The 19,602-nt window shown below is 47.7% G+C and overlaps 1 protein-coding gene across 1 annotated transcript; it reads right to left on the bottom strand.

Moving 5' to 3' along the window:
* Positions 1-8,458, bottom strand: LOC118638306 (sialic acid-binding Ig-like lectin 5). The gene is made up of 9 exons (XM_036274028.1): positions 8,406-8,458; positions 7,971-8,327; positions 6,990-7,271; positions 6,742-6,789; positions 6,026-6,280; positions 5,652-5,936; positions 3,613-3,712; positions 3,200-3,284; positions 1-680 (listed from the first exon to the last, which is right to left on the bottom strand). Exons 1-9 carry the CDS (start codon positions 8,449-8,451, stop codon positions 507-509), a joined length of 1,632 nt encoding a protein of 543 aa, XP_036129921.1. The 5' UTR covers positions 8,452-8,458; the 3' UTR covers positions 1-506.
* Between the last annotated feature and the right edge of the window lie 11,144 nt (positions 8,459-19,602).

Here is a 19,602-nt window from a genome sequence, read left to right as displayed (position 1 = left end):
ATGATTTCCCTGCTTTGCAGAACAGTAAAGTAGAGCACGGAGAAATAAATGGACTCACTCAATAAGTGGTATAGATGGATGTGAACTCAGTTCTTTTGGACACAAGTCCTGTGGTCCTTTATATGTACTAGGGGATTCAGACCATTGCCAAGAAAATCTTTAATTTAAACATAATCAGACACTGAGATTCTGGGCTGAAAATCACAAAATTAACAAGTTGGAGTCCTAACTTCAGTACCTCATAAATTATCCTTGCAGCTCTGTTAAGTGTCCAGGTAAGGTCTTTAAAGAGATACTTCAATTAACGTGAGTCTTAGGGTGGGTCTTAATCCAATATATGCAGTACCCTTATAAGAAGAGGGGGTTAGGACACAGACACTCAGAGGGAGGACTATGTGAAGACACAGAGAGAAGACAAGCCAAAGGGAGAAGCTGCAGAAGAAATCAAGCCTGCTGACACATTGATTTCAGACTTCCAGCCTTCCGAACCGTGAGAAAATGATTCTTCACTTGTGTGTCTTGATCTCTGAGTATACAATGTTGGCATCTTCCTGATGCTTCAGATTGTGAAATCTGATGAAAGCATAGTGGAGTTCCTGCTCCTCGTTTGCAACGGGGCTAGCACCATCAGGGCCTGGGGGAGCTGAAGGGCTGTCTGTCTGGAACTGGTGCTGATGCACCTGAATGGAAAGAAGAGAAAGAATTCAAAGCTGCTCAAAGAGGGTTGGGAGCCCTGGCCGGTTTGGCTCAGCGGTTGGAGCGTCGGCCTGCGGTATAGAGAGACCCGGGTTCGGTTCCCGCTAAGGGCACGTACCTTGGTTGCAGTTTGTCCCTGGCCCTGGTTGGTCGTGCGGGTGGCAGCCACTCGATGTGTCCCTTTCACATCGATGTTTCTCTCTCTCTCTCTTCCTCTCTCTCCCTCCCACTCTATCTGAACAAAAAATTGAAAAATGTCCTCAGGTGAGGATTTTAAAAAAAAAGAAAGAGACATAGTTTTTCATAGAAAATGAGGTCCAGCAATATGGTCATACAATGATATATTCCAGAAATATTCCTTGGGCACCTACTGTGAGTCATGCGATAGGCACTCCATTAGGCTCTGGGTATACAACAGGAAATAAAACTATAACAATGATATCAAACCACCCTTAGGACTTACATGCTGGAGGAAAGAATGCTTCTGACTGGTAAGCATGAGTAATATGCTTAGGGTGTACCAGGTACCATTTGAAGCACTCCTCATAAATACTCTAGGGTACAGGTATTCTTAATATCTCCATGTCACAGAAAATAAACAAAGAACAGAGAGGGTTCATCATTTGTCCCAGGTCACACAGCTTCTAAGTGGGGAAAGATAGGATTTGAATGCAGGCAATCTAGCTCCACAGTGCATGCTTCGAACCACTATGTGATGCTGACTACAAGAGACATTTATCAAAAAGAAAAAAAAAGTTTACTGAAAATTAAGTAATGGAAAAGATGTCCTGTGATTCCTGACAAGACGAGTATTTAGCACACACTAAGGATTTTATTCCCCAAGATCAATCAAGCAACAACAATACAGGAAATTATGCAAACTAAAATTTAAAGAAAGATTTTTCATCTAGTTGCTCTACCAGCTACTGACAGAAGACTTTTGAAATAATTGTGAATGTATCTATTTCTCCTTGCAATTCTGTCAGTTTTGGTTTATTTAAATTGATGCTCTGTTATTAAGAGTATACATGTTTAATACTTTTATATGTTTTTAATGAAGTCATAGAAGCGAGATAATGTAGAGTAAATATTGGACAGTTCCATTTATATGAAGTTCCACAGTGGAACAAAACTAATCTAGGTGATTGCTGGAACGGTGCAGTCAACTGAGAAATAAAACTTAGGAACTTGGGGACATGACTGAAATGGTCCATATCTTGATCACGGACACAGTTACAGGGTGTATTCATTTGTCAAAAGTCATCTAACTGTATACTTTAAATTGTTCATTTTGAATATGTAAAGTATACCTCAATAAAGTTTATATTATATAAACATGGTGATTGGTTTGGAAAATGAAAAATGGGAGCGATGAATTGTGACTTGGGGGTTCCTCAGTGGTCTACCCCGGGTAGGCTCCTGTCCACCCCTTCCTTGTACTCAATAGGTGTGACACAAACTACTTTTGGGTCATTACTCTTCCCAGTGTTCAACATCAGAAGAAAAGGCTAATTTTTCTCGTATTCAGCCATAAAAAAGACAAAATATTGCCATTTGAGACAACCTGGATAGTATCACGCTAAGTGAAACAAGTTACATGGAAAAGTACAAAAACCATATGATTTCACTCACATGTGGGATATACAACAGAAAGCAACCAACAAAACAAACTCATAGACACAGGCAACAGAATGATAGCTACCAGAGGGGAAAAGGACTTGGGGGGAGGATGAAGAGGGTAAGGGGGGTCAAATACATAGTGACGAAAGGAGACGAGACTTTAGGTGGTGAACACACGGTGGAGTATATGGATGTTGCATTATAAAGTTGCACACCTAAAATTTATATAATGTTATTAACCAATGTTATCCCTAGAAACTTAATTTTAAAAAGAAACAAACTCATGCTCTGGCTGGTGTTGCTCAGTAGCTAGAGTGTTGGCCAATGCACCAAAGGGTCATAGGTTCAATTCCCAGTCACAAACACGTACCTAGGTTGCAGGTCTGATCCTTGGCCCCAGGTCGGGGTGTGTGCGGGAGGCAACAGTGTCTCTATCACTTCTCTTTCTCTCTCTCCCTGTCCCTCCCTTCCCCTCTCTCTAAAAATCAATGGGAAAAAATATCCTCCAGTGAGGATTAACAAAAATAAATATATAATATAAACAAACAAAAAGGAAAAAACCCAGATTGAAAATAAAAACTTATCCAATGGTACACCTGAGATATTTGCATTTTGTTGTATATGGACCAAAAAAAAAAAAAAAATCCAGGATACATGATAATCTGACGCATGAGGTTTGAATACACCCCAACAAACCAACTGGACGACATACATATTCCACCAGAAGCAGTAGCAGTAGCGTAGTTGAATCAGTAATTTAAAATAACCACTTGTGGAATTCCAGAAAGTGTTGGATATCTAACATCAAAATGTCTACAGGCCCCTGTGGAGGCCAGCATCCAAATGGGATCACGCTGAATGGGAGCTATGTCCCGTCACTCACCCCGGAGCCTGAGCCCACGACTGGGTTCACATCGTTGTCCAAGCTCTGCACTAGCTGGGCTGCTTTTTCCTTGCAGATCTTCACTCTAAGGAAACAACCCCGGACTTTTCAGCCTTGTTATTTGGGGCATGGAGTGGGCAGACCATCCCTACTACCTATGAAGAGCACACAATGAGGTGGGTGGAGGTGAGTCCTGTCTGCAGGTCCCCCCTAACCCGAGCACTGGACCAGAAAAAGACCCCATACTTGGCCCAGTTGATTATGAGCTAATTCATGTTAGCCCTCAACCTCCCTTCCCTGGCTCCTGGCTTTCCCACCAAACCAGGGTCCTCTAACGCAGGTTTTCTGAGATGCCCAGAATTTAACCCCTCCTGCCCTAGACCTCTCCCTTTGTCGCTGGAGCTCACTCTCACCTGAAAATTAAACAAAGGCAGAAAGAAAGCAGGGCCAGGATCATGATGCTAGATCCTCCAACAACTCCCAGAACGCCTTTGGCCCTGGGTTCTGGTTTACCTGTAGACAATTTGAGTTTTATGTAAAGTTCAACCCCAATTCATAGCATCCTTCAAACTGTCTACTTCTGTCCCTGTGTGTTCTGTAGTGTTCCCACTTCATTCAGGACCCAGCCGCTCAGCATTCTCTTGCCTTGTAGACCCGGAACCAAACCCTTTCCCTCCACACTCCCCACCCCTGACTCAGGACTGAGGCTCTTACACCCCCAGCCACTCCAGTCCAAGCCTTAAAATGCTTCTTCTCCGCCCTGGCCAGTTTGGCTCAGCGGTTAGAGCGTCGGCCTGCGGTCCGGAGAGACCCGGGTTCGGTTCCCGCTAAGGGCACGTACTTCGGTTGCAGTTTGTCCCCGGCCCTGGTTGGTCGTGCGGGTGGCAGCCACTCGATGTGTCCCTTCATGTCGATGTTTCTCTCTCTCTCTCCCTTCCTCTCTCTCCCTCCCACTCTATCTGTACAAAAAATGGAAAAATATCCTCTGGTGAGGATAAAAAAAAAATGCCTCTTCTCCAAGCTACCATCTCTCAAGGGCTGTTATGGCTTGAATTGTGTGTCTCCAAAATTTGTATGTTGCAGTCCTAACCCTTCGTACCACCATATCTCAGAATGTGACCTTATTTGGAGATAGGGTCTTTGCAGAGGTAATAGTTACAATGAGATCACTAGAGTTGGCCCTTAATCCAAAATGCCTGGTATACTCATAAAAATGTGGAATTCATGCCCTGGCTGGTTTAGCTCAGCGGTTAGAGTGTTGGCTTGTGGACCGGAGAGTCCAGGGTTCAGTTCCCGCTAAGGGCATGTACCTTGGTTGCAATTTGTCCCTGACCCTGGTTGGGGTCGTGTGGCTGGCAACCAGTCCATGTGTCTCTCTCACATCGATGTTTCTCACTCTCTCTTTCCCTCCTGCTCTATCTGAAGATAAATGCAAAAAGTGTCCTCGGGTGAGGATAAAAAAAAAAATTTTTTTTAATTAAAAAAAAAAGTGTCATTTGCACATAGACACACACAGTGAGAACACCCCAGGAACACGAAAGCAGAGGTTGGAGTGATGCCTGTACAAGCAGAGGATCACCAAAGATCGCCAGCAAACCCCCAGAAGCTAGGGGAGGCCAGCAACACACCCACAGCCTCAGAAGGAATCGACCCTGCTGACACCTTGGCTTGGTCTTCCAGCCTCCACAACTGTGAGACGATAAATCTCCCTGATTAAGCCTCCCAGGAGGTATATTTTTAGTGCAGCCAGGAGCCTACTACAAGAGTCCAGGCCCCTCTTCCCCCAGGCACCCCCCACAACAGACCCAGCAGCAGCAGGACAGTGGCTTTCTGGGCCTCGTGAACAGTGGAGGAAGTGCCACCTTGAGGCTCAGGGGGCTGTTGGCCCAGGTCCCCCAATGAGCAGAAGGTGACCTTGCCCATGGTTTCCCTCCAGCAGCCCCTCCCTCAGCCACCAGCGCACGGAGGGGGCCGGCTGAGGCCGGGGGTAGCAGCAGCACTGCAGACCCTCCCCCTCCCAGGAGCAGGAGGGTCCCAGCAGCGGTGGAAGGGGGGTCTGTGGGGAACAAGGAGAAGGGTCAGTGGCAGGCTGGTGTCCTGCCCACTCATAGCCCACTTATAGTGCACAGAGAGGTTTAGCAAGACCGGGAGGCAGCCTAGCTGGTTCTGAGCTCAGCAAATGAATCCGCCTGCATGCCCCATTTGTATCCCAGGAGCTCCGGGACCCTGGGAGCTGAGAGCCCCAAGGAGCTCAGGGCTTCTTCCGCCAGGAACCAGCTCGTCATGAGGCCACCCACTGACAGGACTCAGTCTCTCCTCTTCCCACCTCCTTGCAGAACCGGCTGTAGGTTCTGTCCTAGCCATGACCCGCGTCCGGTCCAGCCCCTGCCCCCAGCTGCATCTTCTCTCTGATCCACCCGTCTCCCCAGGCCTCTGCCCCACAGGCCCTGACCTGGCAGCAGCAGGACGGCGGCGCTCGGGGCCCCGTGGACATTCCTGGCCTCGCAGCTGATCCTGAGGCCCGCGCTGAGCTCCCCGCTGAGGCTCAGGGAGCTGTTGGCCCAGGGCCCGGCTGAGCGGGAGGTGACGGTGTAGGAGGCATTGCTGTGGTTCCCCTCCAGCAGCCCCTCCCACAGCCGCCAGCGCACGGAGGGGGCCGGCTGGGCCCGGGAGGAGCAGTTGCAGAGCAGACCCTGGTCCTCCCAGGAGCAGGAGGGTCCCAGCAGCTGTGGGGGGTCTGTGGGGCACGAGGGGAAGGGTCAGCGGTGCCTCTGCCATCCCAGGACCCCGGTGTCCTGCTCCCAGGTGCCCCATCCCCCCACTCACAGAACACCAAGAGGCTGAGGGAGAGACTCCGGGAGCCCAGTGGGTGCTGAGCTTGGCAGGTGAATTCTCCTTCCGCAGTCCCCAGGCCACGAGGCAGCTCTAGCATCGCGGTGCTGGAGACGGGGGTGGGGTTCAGGGCTGGGGACCCTCGGACCCAGCTCAACTGTGCAGGCGGGTTGCTCTCAGCCACACAGAGCAGCCTCAGAGCCTCCCCTTCTGGGATGGGAAGTGATGTGTTTTGCAGAATCTTGAGGGCTTTGGGGAGAGAAGTGCAGAGAGAGAGAGAGAGAGAGAGAATATGAGAATGATGGGGTGGGCAAAGCTGGGGTCTCTCCTGCAATGCCCACAGTAGCTCTGAGGAGGGGACCAACAGTGTCCTGGCCTCAGGTCTTCAGAAAAGGCCCAAAGGATTTCTCTGGAGCCACCCAGGCTGTCTGGCAGATGGAGCACAGAGGGCTCAAGATATGAAAAACAAAGCAGTTATGGGCCAACAGGAGATAACAGAAGCCGGAGGAGGCAGAAATTTAGAGAGAAGGGTGATGCGGGCTTCCTTTGGCTTTGGCCACAGAGAGCTGAGTTGAGGTTAGGAGAGGGGCTTTCAGTCTGACCTCAGTAGCTGGCTTCCTCTATATATCCCACTTAGTCCTCGGCCCACTGGAGCTCTGACCTAGACCCTGTGTCCATCCCGGCCCTGGAGAGAAGAAGGTCTTTCCTACCTGTGCTGTTTCCTTGGAAAACGCTGATGGCCATGTTCTGTGGGGCATCTGAGACAGAAGGGGTGTGGCAGCCTCAGCATCCTTGGTGACAGAGGGGTGGGCACTGGGCCTTTCCCCCACAAAGCCATGGAAATAGGTAAGAGGGTTCCCTCCCTAGTGGACTATGAGGACCCCAATCTCAAGCCCTGGTCCAGCTCTGCCCTGGCCCCAGCCCCTCAGGAACCCGGGCATCCTAGCCCAGCACTCACAGGTGACATTGAGCTGGATGGTTGTCTCCACAGTCACACCAGATGCAGGAAAATGCACCTGACAGGCAAGGTTGGTGCCGTGGTCCTGGGGTCGTGGGGTGAGGGTGAGCATGGAGGATAGATGATGAGACCTGGGGCCCAGGGAGGTGTGAGCAGCTGACGTCCAGGAGAAGATGGGGGGTGTGTTCTGCTCACAGGCCCAGGGCGCAGAGCAGGTCAGGTTCCTGGGGCGGCCGGACTCCAGGGTCCCCGGGATGAAGATGTCAGGTGTCTGGGTCAGGGCTGGAGTAAAGAGAGAGAAGGGCCCGGGCTGGTTTGGCTCAGCAGTTAAAGTGTTGACCCGAGAACCAAAGAGTCACAGGTTCGATTTTTGGTCAAGGGTACGTACCTCAGTTTCAGGTTTGATCCCGGCCCCAGTAGTCATCATGCAGGAGGTAACCAATTGATGTGTCCCTCTCACATCGGTCTCTCTCTCTCTCTCTCTCTCCCTTTCCCTCCCTCCCTCCCACTCTATCTGAAAAAACATCAATGGGAAAACATCCTCAAATGAAGATTTAAAAGAGAGAGAGAGACAGAGAAAAGGTTAGGGCCCCCCAGCGTGTTGTCAGCCTGCCCCAGTGTCTCATTATGACTGTCTTCCTTCCACCCCCCAGGGGCCTTCATTTTTTTTTTTTTTTATCCTCTTCCGAGGACATTTTTCCATTTTTTGTACAGACAGAGTGGGAGGGAGAGAGAGGAAGAGAGAGAGAGAGAAATATCGATGTGAAAGGGACACATCGAGTGGCTGCCACCCGCACGACCAACCAGGGCCGGGGACAAACTGCAACCGAAGTACGTGCCCTTAGCGGGAACCGAACCCGGGTCTCTCCGGACCACAGGCGGACGCTCTAACCGCTGAGCCAAATCGGCCAGGGCGGGGCCTTCATTTTTCTATTTTTGGTACTCCACACCCTGGGTCCTTTCCTTGGGCCCCTACCATACCTTCCACTTTCAGAGAGAAGTTCTCAGATGCATATTTGAGGGAACTGAACACTTGTGTGTACAAAAAATACATTCCGTTGTCCCTCATGTTGACATCTCTGATGGTCAGGGAGCAGTTGCTGACATCGGAGTCCACAAAGAAGAACCTGCCCTTGGTCCTCTCCTGCACCTCCTGATTTGGTTTGTTTGTGGCCACTGGAAGACCATGCTTTATATCCACTACTTTCTTGAACAAAAACAGGTATGAAGAGAAAGCTGGGTAGTAGGATAATTTGCACGGTATGAAGACACACAGGCCCTCCTGCACCGTCACAGGCGCCCGCCGCGGGGACCTTCTTGAACCCTGAGCCAGCAACCCTAAGGAGAAAGAGAAATTCAGCCTGGAGCTCCAGGGTCTCCCCTGGGTGGGCTTCCCTCTCCCCTCAGCCCACTCACCTCCCCACAGCATGGGTGGCAGCAGCAGCAGCAGCCTGGGCGACATCACTTCCTCATGCCCCGTGCAGTCTGGCCCCTGGGACCCCCCTGAGAGAGAGTGGAAAGATTCTGATTACGGAGGGCGGACAACGCTCAAACAGGAAGCCTGTGGTGAGACCATAATATCACAAGCCCAGAAGAGGAAACTTCAGATCCACAGAGAATCCACTGTGACGGACTCTCTGAGGTCCAGTCCTATTTCCACTTGTGGCAAGTGCACCCCGAGGCTCAGAGGGAGTGACCCCTTTTGCCCTCAGACCTCTCTTTCCCTCACAGCTGTGGCTTCTGCAGCATCAACCCCTCAGGGCTGCAAAGGAATAGTCTAGATCCCCTTGGTACCATCTCATTCTCAGCCTGGAGGTGGCGGCAACGGCTGGCTAAGACAACCGGAGACTCTTTCTGGGATGGAACGTAGGGTTTGTGCCCCCGACTTCTCCCTTCAGCAGGAACACCCCCCTCTCCCTTGGGACACTGCGGGGGAAATGAAAGCTGGGCTCTCCTTCCCTGGAGACCATGGCAGCATGGGCCCTTCCCTCCTCCCATCCCCTGAAATGCTGCCTCTCACCTCCTGAAGTCCAACGCCCGCCTCTCTCAACAGCGATGTGGTGTTTGAGAGTCCATTTTCTCTCAGGGGGACAAAAGAGTAGGATTCCAAGACTTTCCTGGGACCAAATCCCCTCAGCGTAGAACCCTTTCCAGGGCTGGAGCACCCCAGATGCTTCAAGAAGCATGGGGTGAACTTTTCTTTTAAATTAATTAATTTATTTTAGTTACAGATGTTCCTCCTTTTCCCCCACTGATTCCCCCCTCCTCCTCCCTCCCTGCCCTTTCCCCAGTTTGTTGTCCATGTCCATTGTTCATGCATACATGCATATAAGTTCTGTGGTTTATCTCTCCCCCACCACCCCCTCTTCTGGGGATGGTCAGTCTGTACCCCACTTCCATGTCTCTGGGACTACCCCATTCCTCAGACTGTTATGTGTATTATATTCCACAAATAAGTGAGGTCATACGATACTTGTCTTTCTCTGTTTGGCTTGTTTCTCTTAGGATGACACTTTCCAGGTCCCTCCACGTCGTCCCAAAGGATCAGAGATCTTTCTTTCTTACAGCTGCGTAGTACTCCATTGTGTACATGTACCGCCGCTCTTGACTCCATCTCCCTAGAGACCCGATGGACAGAGTCTAGGACTGAGCCTGGAAGGCGCACTCTAGCACCAGACTTGGGTAAGCAGTTTGGGTTGAGGGGAGACAACTGATGACCGGGTCTTGGCCCCTCCTTGGAGTTCCGGTGAGCTCAGCACAAAACATCCCTCCCCGTCTTCTCTGCAGCCCCTCCAGCTTCCACCATTCCTCTCCTCCGTGAGCAACTGCCTAATCTCCCTCCCTTTATGTGTCTCCCTCATGCAGCCTCCAGGGCTTCCAAAGGCAGCATCTATGTCTCAGCTTACACCTTGAGGTCTTCAGTCTAAGCAAGTTCCCTCCTGTGCCTACACGGGGATGTCTCCATCACCTCTGCGCCAAGGCCTCTGTCAGCCTCCTCGTTCGTTTCTTCCTTCGTTATCCCACAGACACTGAGGTTTTGTTTTTGTTTTTTAAATCCTCACCCGAGAATATTTTTTCTATTTATCTTCAGATAGAGTGGGAGGCAGAGAAAGGGGGAGAGAGAGAGAGAAACATCCACATGAGAGGGACACACTGACTGGCTGCCCCCTGCACGACCCCGACCAGGGCTGGGGACGGAACTGCAACCGAGGTACTTGCCCATGGCCGGAATCGAACCTGCGACTCATTAGTCCATGGGCCAATGCTCTACCGCTTAGCCAAACGCACCAAGGTCTGAGGCATATTTTTAAAAATATCTTTCAGGCCCTGGCTGGTGTGCCTCAGTTGGTTCAAGCATCATTCTGTGCACCAAAAGGTCGCAGGTTTGATTCCCGGTCAGGGCACATACCTAGGTTATGGGTTCAGTCCCCAGTTGAAATGCATACAGGAGGCAACCGATCGATGTTTCCCTCTCACATCAATGTTTCTTTCTGTCTCTCTGTCTCTGTCTTTCTCTTTCTCTCCCTCTCTCTCCTTTCTTCTTTCTAAAAATCCATTAAATTTTTTTAATTAAAAAAAAAATCTTTCAGCCCTGGCCGGTTTGGCTCAGCGGTTGGAGCGTCGGCCTGCGGTACAGAGAGACCCCGGTTCGGTTCCCGCTAAGGGCATGTACCTCGGTTGCAGTTTGTCCCCGGCCCTGGTTGGTCGTGCGGGTGGCAGCCACTCGATGTGTCCCTTCACGTCGATGTTTCTCTCTCTCTCTCTTCCTCTCTCTCCCTCCCGCTCTATCTGAACAAAAAATGGAAAAATGTCCTCGGGTTAGGATAAAAAAAAATCTTTCAGGATTCAGCACAGAGCTCTATAGACAGTAAGGGACCATGTGCATTTGTACTCTGTCTTCCAGAGCTCTATGTAGGTACCAGCCAGAGACTGAGCAAGAAAAAGAGAAGAGAAAAGGAGGGGCAGGGGTAAGGGAGAAAGAGAGGGAGAAAGAGAAAGAGAGTCAGCATCCTGTCTATAAGAAGTACAGGAAGAAGGGATGGGGGTTTACCCCAGACAGGGAAACATTTCTGAAAATATTGGGATGGAGTCTGCCCTGAGCTGCAAGAAACCAAGGCTATGTGAGCACCTCTCTGGCTGAATATAGGGCCCTATCTCTTCGGGTGGCAATAATAGAAGACAGGGACATGAGAACTATATAAATATACTAAAATCAAACGGAGTTAACTCAGGGGCTTGTTATGTGCTGCCTGACCCGGAATTCAGCTGACCAGAGATGCAAGCAGGCCACAAGTAGCCTCCGAAAGAAAGAAAATTCTTCAAATGTTTTTTTTTCTTTATTGATTTTAGAGAGAGAGGGAGAGAGAGCTAGAAACATAGATGAGAGAGGACATAGATTGGCCTTCTTCTGCATGTCCCCCACTGGGGGATCAGGCTCACAAACTGGGCATGTGCCCTGACCAGGAATCAAACCAGCAACCTCTTGGTGCATGGGTCAACGCTCAACCACTGAGCCACACCAGCCGGACCAAAGAAAATTCTTTCAAAGATTGATTAATAGCTACTCACCCATACCTCATCGTTTACTAATACCATAAAGGGGAAACGGACCACAAAATACACTTTGTAAAGTTTAAAGTTAATACCAACTTTTTCCCCCCATTCTATTTCCCTGTCCCAGCAATTTTCCATAGAAACTTCAAATAGATATAAGCTTAAACTCTAGAGAACTTTGGGGTCTCTCTTCCTTCTCTTATGAAGAAAGTCCTGCACTCTGTCTGGGGAGTGGCTTTTCTTGCTTATGCTCTCTGCTCCGGAGGGAAGGAGGGAGGGAGGGAGGGGGAGAGAGAGAGAGAGAGAGAGAGAGAGAGAGAGAGAGAGAGAGAGAGAGAGAAACATCGATGTGAAAGGGACACATCGAGTGGCTGCCACCCGCACGACCAACCAGGGCCGGGGACAAACTGCAACCGAGGTACATGCCCTCAGCGGGAACTGAACCCGGGTCTCTCTGGACCGCAGGCCGACGCTCTAACCGCTGAGCCAAACCATCCAGGGCTTGTTTCCACTTTAAACTGTACTCTGGCTCGCGTATTCACTTCTTTCCTGTGTAAAGTTAAGAACATTCTTGGCTCAGTGCTTGAGTCCCCACTAGGGACTGACCCCTTCGGTATCAGCAAGATGCCTGAAAAGGGCCTTAACCAGTTCGTCGTCTGTCCCCAAGCCTCTGCCAAGTCTCCCATCAAGGTTTTGTCAGGGTTGGCGCGGGAAGTGGGGGGGGGGGGGGGCTCGCTTTTATCTGCCAGCCCCAGAATTTGGAGCTGGCGCTGTCCATGGTGGTAAAGAAGGATGTTTCCGAGTTTCCAAAAAGAGGTTTGAACAAAGACTTATAACATCAACTGCATGAAATAAAACGTGGAGGCAAATCCAAGCCAAACTAAGTTAGAAGACACTAATAAACTGGGAAAAGATATTCATAATTATATTACAGCTGATGATTGTATTTCCTAATATCACGAGAACTTATTCAAATCCTTTAAAAATATAAGCTAAGAACGATTTTAGAAAATGAGCCCTGGCCGGTTTGGCTCAGCGGTTAGAGCATCGGCCTGCGGTCCGGAGAGACCCGGGTTCGGTTCCCGCTAAGGGTACATACCTTGGTTGCAGTTTGTCCCCGGCCCTGGTTGGGTCGTGTGGGTGGCAACCACTCGATGTGTCGCTTTCATGTCGATGTTTCTCTCTCTCTCTCTCTCTCTCTCTCTCTCTCTCCCTCCCTCTCACTCTATCTGAACAAAATATCAAAAAATGTCCTCGGGTGAGGATTAAAAAAAAAAATGACATGCACGGTCAGTTCATAGAATGGACGAACAGAATAGAATGGAAAATATTAATGACTATGAAACCAATTTTTGTTTATTATTATTATTTTTTTTTTAATCCTCACTTGAGGATATTCTTCCATTGATTTTCAGATAGAGAAAGAGAGGGGGAGAGAGAGAGAAACATCAACGGGAGAGAGACACATCGATTGGTTGCCTCCTGCACGACCCCAACCAGGGCCAGGGATTGAACCACAACCAAGGTATGTGCCCTTGGCCAAGATCAAACCCATGACCCTTTGGTTTGAAGGCAGATGCTCTAACCGCTGAGCAAGATTGGTCAGAGCTATGAAACCTATTTTAAAATGCTCACCTCCGGGGCTTCAGGTCAAGATGGCAGCATATATAAATGTGTTACTTGAATTTTCCCACGATCACATTGAAACTACAACTAAACTACCGAACGAGCATCACTAAGAACCACCTGAAGTCTAGCTGAACAGAAATCCCACAACTAAGGATATAAAGAAGCCACATCAAGACTAATGGGAGGCATGGAGCTACAGAATGGGCTGGTCCCACACCCATGTGTGGCATATAAAACTTGGGAAAGGTATCTCAGCTGGTGAGGCCCCCCTGAAGAACCAGGGGTCCCAGGCCTACCAGGCTTACTAGGCCCTCCAGCTCAGGGTTTCAGTGCTGAAAAGAAAAGTCCCCATAACTTCTGGCTGTAAAAACCAGTGTGGATTGTGTATGAATCAGATGGAGGGCTGCTGAAGTCCCAGGCATTCCTCTTAAAGAGCCCGTGTGGCTCCGAGGATTGCGTGTCATCCCATGGACTGAGAGGTCCCAGTTTGATTCCTGGTCAGGGCACATGCCTGGGTTGAGGGCTTCATCCCCAGTAGGGGATGTGCAGGGGGCAGCCGATCACTGTTTCTCTCAGACATCGATGATTTGATCTCTCTCTCCCTTCCTCTCTCTCTCTAAAAACTCAATTAAAAACATACATATTTTTTTAAAAAGAACCTGCAGACTGACTGACTTGGACTCACTCCCACTGAGCTCCAGCGCTGATGCAGCAGCTTAACCTGTTATCCAGGGAATTCCCTTTTCACTGCATGCAACGTTTGACGTATTTATACCTCCCGCTCGGTTAACAGCTTAAAAGGCACCAGGGACATTGGGAAGAAATGGGAAGCTAAAGGGGTAGCTTTCTCTCAGATCAAAGTGCTGGCAGAAGCCCTTCCCCCAGCCCTCCCCCCACAAAGCTGGCAAGCAGATGCCATATCTGAGTTTCCATTAATCTGGCTATCTCTGTCCCACCCTGGTGATTCCCTGAGACCCTGCCCCACCCAACTTGCAGGCCCACCCAAGCTGTTTCCAGTAGCTTTTCCATACAAACAACCTATCTTGGCTCATGCTTCAGACTTTCCTAACATCTCTCAAACAGGTAGCATCTGGCCTCAGCATGCCCAGTACCTCTTGCTAAGGTGCCCCAGGCCTGGCACTAGCAACAGCTGGCTTTGGTTCACAGTTGGCCTTTCCCGGACACCTCTAAGGCCAGCACAAACACTAGCCATCTTCAGATCTCTTTGTAGCACATGTAGAACGAAGGTGGTGGCTGACATTACCCTGCACCTCCCCAAAGGCCCCAGAGCCAGGGCACCTGGTGGACAGCTTCAGACCATGTCAAAGTACAACCCACCCACCTCCACAAACAACACACTCAAGGGGCGGACGCAGTGAGCACCAGAGCTCTGTTGAAGTTAAGTCCTGCTCTGTGGGGTGGGCCCTTAACAGCTGATCCTCCACAGTGGTCACAGCCAGTCCTTGCAGCCAATTGGCCTAGGGGTAAATCCTTCCCATTGGTATGTCAACAGCAATCAAAGCTCAACTACAACAGGAATACACAGCCCACATGGGGAACACACCTAGCATGCCCAGCTCAGTTGAATGGGGAGGCTGTGCCACTGGATTCTACAGGACACCTACTATAGTAGGCCACTCTACCAACCCCAGAAAACAGAGCAGCTCTACCTAATACATAGAAACAAACATAGGAAAGCTGACAAAATGAGGAGGCAAAAAAACATGTCCCAAATGAAAGAACAGAACAAAACTCTGGAAAAAGAACTTAACAAAATAGAGACAAGCAATCTACTAGATGCAGAGTTCAGAACACTGATTATAAGGATGCTCAATGTATTTAGGGGAAGAGTAGATGAACTTAGTGAGAACTTCAATAGCATAAAAGAGGACATGAAAATCATAAAAAAAAAAAAAAAAGAAGAACCAGGAAGAAATGAAGGCTACATTAACAGAATTGAAAAATAATTTGCAGGGAATCAACAATAGAGTAGATAAAGCTGAGGGTCAAATTAGCAACTGGAAATTTAAGGAGGCAAAAAACATCTAATCAGAACAGCAAGAAGAAAAAAGAATCCAAAGAAATGAGGATAGTGTAAGGAGCCCCTGGGACAACTTTAAGTGTAATAACATTCACATCATGGAGGTGCCAGAAGGAGAACAGAGAGTGCAAGAAATTGAAAACCCATTTGAAAAAATAATGACAGAAAAACATTCCTAACCTAGTGAAAGAAATAAACATACAAATTTGAGACACTCAGAGAGTCCCAACCAAGATTAATCCAAAGAGGCCCACACCAAGATACATCATAATTAAAAAGGAAAGGGTTAAAGACAAAAAAAAGAATCTTTGAAGCATCGAGAGAAAATAAGTTACTTACCTACAAGGGAGCTCTCATTAGACTGTCAGATGATTTCTCAACAGAAACTTGGCAGGCCAGAAGGGATTGGCAAGAAATATTCAAAATGATGAAAAGCAATGACCTGCAACCAAGATTCCTCTACCCAGCAAAGCTATCATTTAGAATCAAAGGACACATAAAGAGCTTCCCAGACAAGAAAAAGCTAAAGGAGTTCATCACCACCAAACCAGTTTGCATGAAATGTTTAAGAAGGAGACAAAGAAAGGATAAAAAATATGAACAATGACATGGCAATAAATGCATATCTATCAACAGTTGAATCTAAAAAAAAAACCAAAATATACAAACAAGCAGAACAGAAACAGACTCATAGATACAGAGAACTTTTTGAAAGGGAAGGGAAATGGGTGAGAAGGTGAAGAGTTTCAGAAGTACAAATTGGTTGTCACAGAATAGTCACAGGGATGTAAAGTACAGCATAGGTAATGTAGTCAACAATACTCTAATAACTTTGTATGCTGTCATATGGGTAAAAGATTTATTCAGATGATCACTTAGTAAGTTATATAATGTCTAATCACTGGGTTGTATACCTGAAACTAATATGATATTGTATGTCAACTGTAATTAAAAATAAAAATTATTTAAAGTAAAAATAATAATAATAATAATAAGTCCAGCCAGTGTGGTTCAGTGGATTGTCTCATGGACTGAGAGGTCCTGGTTCAATTTCTGGTCAGGGCACATGCCCAGGTTGCAGGCTCAGTCCCCAGTAGGAGGTGTGCATGAAGCAGCCAATGGATGTTTCTCTCACATTGATGTTCCTATCTCTGTCTCCCTTCCTTTCTCTCTAAAAAAAAAATCAATAAAAAAATATTTAAAAACAAATAAAATGAAGTAAAAAATAATAAACCCTTGGTCTTTCCATTAAAATTAATTAATTAATTAAATGCTCACTTTCACCCTGGCTGGGTGGCTTAGTTGGTTGGAGCGTCATCCCATACACCAAAATGTTGTGGGTTTGATCCCCAGTCAGGCACATACAGGAGACAACGTGTCCATGTTTTTCTTTCACATTGGTGTTCCTCTCTGTCTCTCTCTCTCTCTCTCTCCTCTGAGAAAATCAATAAACATAACCTCAGGCGAGGATGATTTTTTTAAATGCTCATCTTCATGTTTAACAAGAGGAATGCAAGTTAAAACTATAGTGGCGTACATTTTTCATTGGAGAGATTGAAAAGATCAAAATAATTGCTAGTGTACTCTGCTGTTGAGGTCGGAGTGAAGCAGAGACACTAATAATTTGTGGGGGGGCACAATTGGTGCAATCTGTGAGAGCGAATGGCCAGATCTGTCAAGTTATTAATGTATGTTTCCTCTGACTGAGGAATTCAAATTTGTGGGGTTGGGGGATTGGAAGATGGACGTTTTTTAACCTTGTATTAAGCACTCTCAACCTTGTGTTAATGCATTCTCGGAATCCTGGGGGGGGGGGGGGGACTTGGCCTGCCCATGTGTATTGGGTGCTTCATTTGCATGTGAATAAGGGTTTGTTATCTCTTGGCTTCAAGGTCTCATCCCGTAAAAAGCAAGAGACAGCCCTGGCCGGTTTGGCTCAGCGGTTAGAGCGTCGGCCTGCGGTACAGAGAGACCCGGGTTCGGTTCCCGCTAAGGGCATGTACCTCGGTTGCAGTTTGTCCCCGGCCCTGGTTGGTCGTGCAGGTGGCAGCCACTTGATGTGTCCCTTCACGTCGATGTTTCTCTCTCTCTCTCTTCCTCTCCCTCCCTCCCGCTCTATCTGAACAAAAAATGGAAAAATGTCCTCGGGTGAGGATAAAAAAAAAAAAAAAAAAGCAAGAGACAAAGCTCGGGTGTATGTTTGCAATAATGCCATCTCAAGGAAATAATTTATTTAAATCCACTTGTGACCTGGGGGTACCAATCTGCAAATAAATGGACTGCGTCCAGAGATCTGGAGCATTTGCTACCTTGCAAAGCTCCCTCTCACTCCAAGCAGCATGTGCTTGTAGTTTCATTGTGTTGCACTGATCTCAGCAGGCCGAGAGACAGCACAAATTCATACAGATAACAAAATAGATGTACAACATTATTCACTGCAGCAGTGTTTATAAGTATCCAATACCACGATCTGCGCAGCCAGTTGAACAAGACCTGAGAAGGGTGGATGGGAAGTTAAGAAACACACAGAGACATTATACAGAGAAAAGCTGGGGCCAGGTGGGACACTGCTCTCTGATGGAGGAACAGTGGCCCTGAGCTAGCTCAGCATGTTTATTATATAGCAATAATGAAGGGGGGAGTTCAAATGCTTCATTATTTTCAAAAACCTGATGTTTCTACCGGCCTCTGAGCTCAAGGTCGAGACTGTCAATACATTCTTTCCCATGGCTCAGAATGCTCCTGCGTGGGTCTTGCCAGCACGCAGGGTCAACAAGAGGCCTTGGGCAGAATGCTCCTGAGTGAGCCTTGCAAACACCACAGGTTCAACAAAAGATCTTGGCTCAGCCGCCCTCCACAATCCAACATTTTTTTCCATAGTATACTATTGTTTAAAGTGATTAAGATGCATATATGCTGTGGAATACTTTGCAGTCATATTTTTTAAAAGAATAAAGTTCTTTGTCTACGAACATGAAAAGATTTCCAAGAATTATTGTTACTTAGAAAATGAGATGCGGAACACTGTATGTAGAATGCTTTGTGCCTTAAAAAAAAAAAAAAAAGGCTTACACATACACAAAAATGCTCACACAAAATCGATATTCAATGGGGAGGAGGGTGTTTAGGAGGGAAAAAGGAGAAACATCTGTAACAAAAATAGAAAAAAAAATCTATATTTATATCGCCCTGGCCAGTTTGGCATAGTAGTTAGAGCACTGGCCCAAAGAGTCACTGGTTTGATTCCAATCAAGGGCATGTACCTTGGTTACAGTTTGGCCCCAGCCTTGGTCGGGGTTGTGCAGGAGGCAACCAATGGATGTGTCTTTCTCACGTTGATGTTTCTCTCTCTCCATCTCTCTCTCTCTCTCTCTCTCTCTCTCTCTCTCTCCCCCCCCCCCTCTCTCTCTCTCCCCCCCTCCCCCTCCCTCCCTCCCACTCTATCTGAAGATAAATGGAAAAATATCCTCAGGTGAGGATTTTTTTTAAAAAATCTATATTTATATCTACATGTAGAGATAGATAGATATCTTTATATATGAATAAGCATTTCTAGATGAACATACCAGATACAGTTTAGAATGGATGATATGTGTGAAAAAAACTAGGAAACTGAGGTTGGGAGCAGAGGTAGCAGAGGTACATTCTACCACATGCTCCTTAAAATCCGTTGACTATATGAGGTCATGCAAATAAATTGCTTGGGGAAAATAATTAAATTGAAAGTTTTGAAAACTAAAGAGACTGGATAAAGAGATAGGATCAAGAGGGGTCTTCAAAGGCAACATTTAATCTTTAGGACTTTGGCTCTTGGGGTGAGAGCTGAGAAGTTTAAGAAATCAACTATAGCCCTGGCCGGTTTGGCTCAGCGGTTAGAGCGTCGGCCTGCGGTCCGGAGAGACGCGGGTTCGGTTCCCGCTAAGGGCACGTACTTCGGTTGCAGTTTGTCCCCGGCCCTGGTTGGTCGTGCGGTGGCAGCCACTTGATGTGTCCCTTTCACATCGATGTTTCTCTCTATATATCTCTTCCTCTCTCTCCCTCCCACTCTATCTGTACAAAAAAATGGAAAAATGTCCTCGGGTGAGGATTAAAAAAAAAAAACCAACTACAAAAAAACAAAGATATCTTCAAGTGGTCCAGGGAGGTGAGGATGAAAAGTCTCCATAAGATTTGACAAGAAGAGCCATGGCCAGTGTGGCTCAGTTGGTTGAGCATCATCCCATGTACCTAAAGGTCACCAGTTCAATTCTTGGTCAGGGCATATACCCAGGTTGCAGGTTCCATCCACGGCTGGGGTGCAAGTGGGAGGCAGCCGACTGATGTTTCTCTCTCACATCGTTTCTCTCTCTCCCTCTCCCTCCCCTTCCTCTCTTTCTAAAGTTCATTTTT

Source organism: Molossus molossus, unplaced genomic scaffold (assembly GCF_014108415.1).
Source record: "Molossus molossus isolate mMolMol1 unplaced genomic scaffold, mMolMol1.p scaffold_m16_p_21, whole genome shotgun sequence".
Classification (NCBI taxonomy): Eukaryota; Metazoa; Chordata; class Mammalia; order Chiroptera; family Molossidae; genus Molossus; species Molossus molossus.
This window is presented reverse-complemented; position numbering and strand designations above follow the sequence as displayed.